This window comes from Rhamphochromis longiceps, linkage group LG11, assembly GCF_057381845.1.
Source record: "Rhamphochromis longiceps isolate RC_006_pf linkage group LG11, R_longiceps_female_GT1.1, whole genome shotgun sequence".
Taxonomy (NCBI): domain Eukaryota; kingdom Metazoa; phylum Chordata; class Actinopteri; order Cichliformes; family Cichlidae; genus Rhamphochromis; species Rhamphochromis longiceps.
Window position 1 is genome coordinate 7146657 of NC_140567.1, and position 6684 is coordinate 7153340.

Consider the following 6684-nt stretch of genomic DNA (forward strand, 5'->3'; position numbering starts at 1 on the left):
CCCCGATTGCTCAGTAGGAAGCAGCTAGACCCAGAACAAGCTAGGTGTTAAAGTCAAAGTTCAAAATGATGTCACAATGAGAATTCTGACACCATTCCTCAGTAGCTCCGATGCGCTGCATTACAACTTGAATTCTTTCTATTATAGAAAATCTTTCATTTCAGAATAAAATACATAGCTTAAAATGAGATAAAAGTGACATTTTATTTATTATTACATTAGGACACATTGACCTGCAGCAAATGTTAGGCTTTTCCTCAAGACCATCCATCCATTCGCTTCCGCTTATTTATCCTTTTCAGGGTCGCGGGGGGCGCTGGAGCCTATCCCAGCTGTCATAGGGCGAGAGGTGGGGTACACCCTGGACAGGTCACCAGTCTGTCACAGGGCCAACACACAGGGACAGACAACCATTCACACCTAGTGGCAATTTGGATTAATCAATTAACCTATCCCCACAAGCTGCATGTCTTTGGACAGTGGGAGGAAGCCGGAGTACCCGGAGGGAACCCACACAAACACGGGGAGAACATGCAAACTCCACACAGAAAGACCCCGGCCTGATGTTGGAATTGAACTCCCAGGACCTTCTTGCTGTGCGGCAACAGTGCTAACCACCGTGCCACCGTGCTTCCTCGAGACCAATCAGTTGTTAATTTGAGAACGGGCTGTAATTTAAGAGTAGATATAATTTCTTTTCTTGGCTTGGCAGCATGCCTAGTTAGCATGTTGACATGTAGCTCAAACAGTCAGCTGATTATGATACTGCTGGAAGCAGCTGGCATGTATTTAGAAAAATATAGTCATCTTCAAATGTGTGCACTATCAAAAACACTTGCTTCACTGGTATACACAGCACAGTTTACCATGTCAGACATTGACATATAAGGCAGGCTTGTCCTTATATTATCAGAATATATACCATATAATTTGTTTTTCAAAGTTAAGCAAGTGTTTGTTACCTAAGCTTAATAAAATGATAACTGAAAGATAAAAATTAAAAGAAAGCGAATAGTGGCAAATGTGGCAATTTGGAAACATGACATGAGTTTGCCGTGGAAATGCCAATAGTCTCATTGAAAGGCTATTTAAAAACTATTATGCTTATATGGTAAAATAAACTAGAAAACATAAACAATCAAAGTTGCTTTAACTGGATTTAATGTGGCATCTTTTCGAGGACTGAAGCTGCTCTGAGAATGTCATAATAAAAAGGGATCAGAGGCTTTTGGATATAATTATTATAATAATCTTCAGACTGCAGCCTGACAGGAATTCTGAGTCACAGCCAAGATCACAGAGTGCTTTCTTTATATAAAAGGACAGTGTTCAATTACAAAGGTGGGACTAAATGCATTCGAATGGAATGGCAGAATACACAGACATCGGGCGAGCTTTAAATTAAAGGTCACACAACTCGTCACAGACAAAGCACAAGATAAATGTTGTACGCTATATGATTCACACAGAATTGAACAGTCAAACAATGCACGTAGAATCTCTAACAGAAGAAGAATTTTAATAACATGCTTGTTTTTTACAGGTGAAAGCATCACGTAAACAACTGCACCAGACTCAAAGACAAGAAGACCACCAAACACAGCACTGCAATCACACGTAAACCAGTTTGGAAATAACATCTGTGAGCTCTGAACAAACAGAATGAAAAAATCGATTGGCTGCCCCTCATGTGAACAGCAGAGAGGCTGATGTGGCCACAGCTGACTGAGGTGTACCGGAGCCAGCACTCCTCGATTTAAACCTGGACATATATGAGAAAGACACTTTGTTCCACGGGAGCTGCAGCGAGCTGCCTGTTTTCAGCGGCCCTGTGCGTGTTTTCTTAAACGTGACCTTCGCTCTTGCGATTACCCAGTGGAGGACAGCTGAAAACAACCCACGGCCTCCACCTGAGGTCAGACTCTTGCTGTAACACGTGGAGTAATTTTTGTTTCTTGGTCTTTTATATTTTTATTTTTTTGTTTCACTCAACAAAAATCAATTATGTTTTAAGGTAACAATAGATGAACTTTTGTAATTATTTTGAAACTCAGAACCACTTTGCTTCTATCGTTTCTCATCTAGCATTAATGTTTCTTTACTGCAAACAAGCTGCATACTACTATTTTACTTTCTCACTAAAACATGATATATTGTCTAAGCTTAGCTTAAAAGGAAAACCTCAAATCTGACCTAACATGGTTATATTTCTTTTGTGAAAACTACTGCAACTAGTTATTATTCCAATTTTTAAAATGTATTTTTAATCTTTATAGCACTTCTACAAACCCAGTTACAAAGTCTTTCACCTCTTGGATAAATAGGTTATAGGTCAAAGCTTGTGACAGTCCTGATCTAGTTAACCATAAACTAATGTTCATTCTTTGTAATAGCAACACAAAAGAAAGCCTGTTAAAAACAACATTAATATTATGTCATTATGTAGCATGTGACATTATTATTTTATTTTTTATATATGTAAACCTGCTGCCTGTATTTTTGTAGTTTAGCTCCATTGTTTTGTTTGGCAGCTGTCCATAAATTTAGTCAGTAAGTCTCTTACCATTAATTTGTGTTTTAAATTCAAATTTGTATCTATAAAAACAATTGTTACTTTTTGTTGACTTTTTTTAGGTTTTCAGCAAATATTTTTGTCGTGATTTCATGAAATTATTGATGACAAGAAAGTTGAAGGATATTGCAAAGTGTGTAAATCTAAATTTTGAGACCTTTATAGGACTCATTAAGTCACAGGTATCAGTTTAAACTTGATCTCTATGTTAAAAACAGGTCAGCAGGTAAAATGTTTTTGTAAATGTAAGAATGAAGGCAGTTTAAAATGTCATATTTAAACCAATTCGTGAAACAATATTATTAAACTTAATAAACTTTCAATGCAAAATAGCCCCAAAGTAAACATCTGCCTTTAATCAGCATTTAATCCTGGACGACCACTGTCTTGACCAACAATGAACAGCTCTATATTGAACCAATCGCACTGTCCTGAGGTGGTGGTTCCCAACCCCGTCTTCTTCACCATCGGAGCGGTGAGCTTTGCAGAGAACTTCCTTGTTGTGGTAGCTGTCATACGGAACAGAAACCTCCACTCGCCAATGTACTGCTTCATCTGCAGCCTGGCAGCCTTCCACGCCATCGCCAGCCTGACCAAAACCTTGGAAAACCTCATGATTGTGTTTGCTGATGTGGGACACTTGAATAAGAAAGGCTCTTCTGAGACCACGCTGGACGATGCAATCGACTCCCTGCTGTGCATGTCTTTCTTGGGGTCCTTTTTCAGTATCCTGGCCATTGCCGTGGACCGGTATGTATGGAGCTCTTGGATATGGAAACATAAATATTTTATCTTAAAATGGTTTATTTTATAGTGTGGAGAATGGTTTTCATGGCGAGATGAAAATATTCCACTCTAGGCTACTCATCCCCCAAAATCTCATTTTTTGTTGTTGTTATGCCTTAGAAAATCTCATTTTCTAAGGCATAACAATGCTTAGGGCTATTTGAAAACCCTTTTAAAGAAAGAACTGACTGTTACTTACAAGAACCCACAACCATGTTATATTTGCCACACAACGAATGATTTATTCTATTTGCTGCTAATCTAGATGTTCTAAATGGTTTCTCTATGGATCTGTGGCCCCGTAATGATTTATCCTCTGCTGATATTTATATAAGGAGAATTTAAAAAGCTTTCCACTGGGCTCTGACTCTTTGATGTACAGTTAAAGGCTTACTGCAGTGGCTTCCATCATGTCTACCCAAAAATCATGAATACTTTATTACTGCAATGATACTGTTTCTCCACGTTTTAGGCAGCTATCCAAATTTTAAAATCAGTCAAAGAAAAAGAGAATGCAACATATGCACATTTATTTATAGGTTTGTTTTTTTTAAAAGGGAACTCTGCTTACTTTCACTTATTTTTCAGTTATATCTACAGTTGAAATACTAAATGCTCATATGGAACACGGCCGTCTTCAGTAGTTTTCCAAGTAATCCTGTGAGCCAAAAGAAAAGCTCTCTAAAAGAGAGCTGATATCCTTCATAAATTCATCTCAGGATTTCACCTCTGCTTGTGAGAATAGAAGCGTCACTTGCCCGCCCCCATTAAAACATTTTATTTATAAGAGGCAGCCAGTCACAAAAAGCTTAACTAGCAGTGGAATTGGGAGAGTATAATGAGCAAAATAAAATAATTTTGTCCACTTCTGGGCTGAACAACAAGCTAATGATAATGTTCATGACCATGTCCCACATTTTTCGCACAATTGGTCACCCAATTAATGCTTATGCGGCTAATATGCATTCAACTCTTAACTCTGTTTTGGGTTTCACCATCTCCTGAGACAAAAACAAAAAAACATTTGACTCTTTACAAAACATGTCATCCAGTGTGGATTAAATACATTTAGGATTATTTTGTGGCACAAAGCTTCCTGCTAATGGTAATGCACAGCAGTATCATGTTAAGGCTCAGTTAATGTCTTAAATTTAGGCGACCGAGCTGAGTGAGGAAGCTGCAGTGAAGTTAAACGTAGTTACTCAATCCTTGACAGCCTGTGATAAGTTATGAGATAATGAAATGATTTGTTTCTCTTCCAGTTACATCACCATCTTCCATGCACTCCGATACCACAACATCATGACAATGCAGCGCACTGGGGCCATCTTGGGCATCATCTGGACTGTATGCGGGGGCTTGGGCGTGCTGATGATATTGTTCTTTGACTTCAAGCTCATCATGATCTGCTTCGTCATATTGTTTTTCATCTCCTTGGTGATTATCTGCTCCCTGTATGTCTTCATGTTCATGCTGGCGCGCATCCATGCCAGAAAGATTGCAGCGTTACCGGTTGGTGGCAGGAACAATCATCACCAGCAGCGGTGGGGGAGCAACATGAGAGGGGCCCAGACCGTCACCATCCTGTTTGGGACGCTGGTGGTTTGCTGGTCGCCATTTTTTTTCCACCTTGTCATCATCATGGTGTGCCCCATGAACCCCTACTGCGAGTGTTACCGATCGCTGTTCCAGCTGCATGTGGCGCTGCTGACGAGCCACGCCCTCTTCGATCCGGCCATATATGCCTTCCGCATCGCCGAGCTCAGGCACACCTTGAGGAAGATGCTGCTTTGTTCTGACTGGAAGCTCTGCTCGTAGAGACACCTGCTTGCTTATTTTATTTTAGTCTGTTTATCCAGTCAAATGTTAGCTTTTCATCAAAGTGTCCTTCGCTCAGTTGAATATTCAAATTTTAGCGTGAACTGTGAACTTGGTTGCCGCTAAGCAGCTGTTTCTCCAAAGGGAATTCTTTAGAGACATTCTAACATCCCGTGTATTTGAGTAGGCACTGTGGCACTGACTACTGTCCGTCAATCTCCTCTCTGTTTTGCTTGAATCCACTGTCTCCTCCTTTCTCCCAACACTTGGATGTTACCTACTTTCAGAAGTGTCAATGCATTCATGTTTGAAATGAACCTCCTGTGCTAACATCCCAACGCATCCATTTTAGAGAGCCTGTTACCAATGAACATGCATTTTTTTTCTCAAACCTGAGTGACACGATGTCCACATTTACAAATGTGAAAAATAAATTGACAACGCTCTCATTTCACTATCTGCTTTTATTCAGACACAATAAAAATAAGTCATCTTAAGCCAACAAAACATCACTTATTTGAACTGAAGCTCACGTTTACATTTCTTCATGCCATCACCGAACATGAAACATGATCCCACAGCTGTTTGCATTGTGTCACTGCACATATACACAGAACTAAGCATACAACGAGCAATCAAAACACAAGCTAAACCTTGATCCAGGAACATATAATGTTCAGTGTTCTTGCTGCTGCCTTTTGTGGGAACGAAAACAGAGCACTTCACAATAATCAGCAACAATGAATCATTCTGCAAAACTGCACAAATGCTGCACTGGAAGTGGATGTACACTTAGCAAAATATTTGTTTTCTTTACTAATTAAACTTACAATGGAGACAAAACAATGTACAGTTTTACATCAATATTCAAAGCACTTTTCATTGTGTTATACTTTTTTGATCTTACATTTTCAAAGTACTTGCAATAAACATTAAAGGAAATAACAGTAAGGCAATTACAAGACTGAACGAAGAAAAACATCCTCTTAGCGCTGTTGTTTTCTCTTAAAACAACTCTTATATTACTTTCCATCCACAAACCAAAATGCATCAGCCTGAAAACATGAACAATATAAACAACTTTCTGTTTTTGCAATAAATACTGATACGTAACAGCAAATAACTCGTTTCTTTTAGTATCTACCGCACAGCAACATTTTGTATGAAAGAGCAGTTTCAGCAGATGGCTGCATTTCCGGTAAAAATCTGTCAAGCTTCTCAGTTTGGAGGTAGACACCACCAACACACACTTACAGAAGGTATAGTGAAGCTATTTGTACATTCATTTTTACATTTCAAGCAGCTTTACATAGCTTTATACATGCCCAGTAGAGTGGCATTGAGAAGTGGTCACTGGGGGTCACAGTGACTCAACAGAGCAGTGACTTTACATTCAGATCATAGCAGAAATTGCTGTGCTACCGGGCGGATTTGAGACGTTTGCTTGTTAAGTGTAGCACTAATGCAGCACAGGGCGAACAGCAGCAGGCAGAAAACTGGCTGATGAC

At 39.3% G+C, this 6684-nt stretch overlaps 1 protein-coding gene across 1 annotated transcript; it reads left to right on the plus strand.

Annotated features, from left to right (window-relative positions):
- Positions 1-2705: 2705 nt before the first annotated feature.
- On the plus strand, positions 2706-5180 carry mc2r (melanocortin 2 receptor). The gene is made up of 2 exons (XM_085421692.1): positions 2706-3322; positions 4621-5180. The coding sequence occupies exons 1-2, from the start codon at positions 2970-2972 to the stop codon at positions 5174-5176; spliced, it is 909 nt and encodes a 302-aa protein (XP_085277818.1). The 5' UTR covers positions 2706-2969; the 3' UTR covers positions 5177-5180.
- The last annotated feature ends 1504 nt before the right edge of the window (positions 5181-6684 follow it).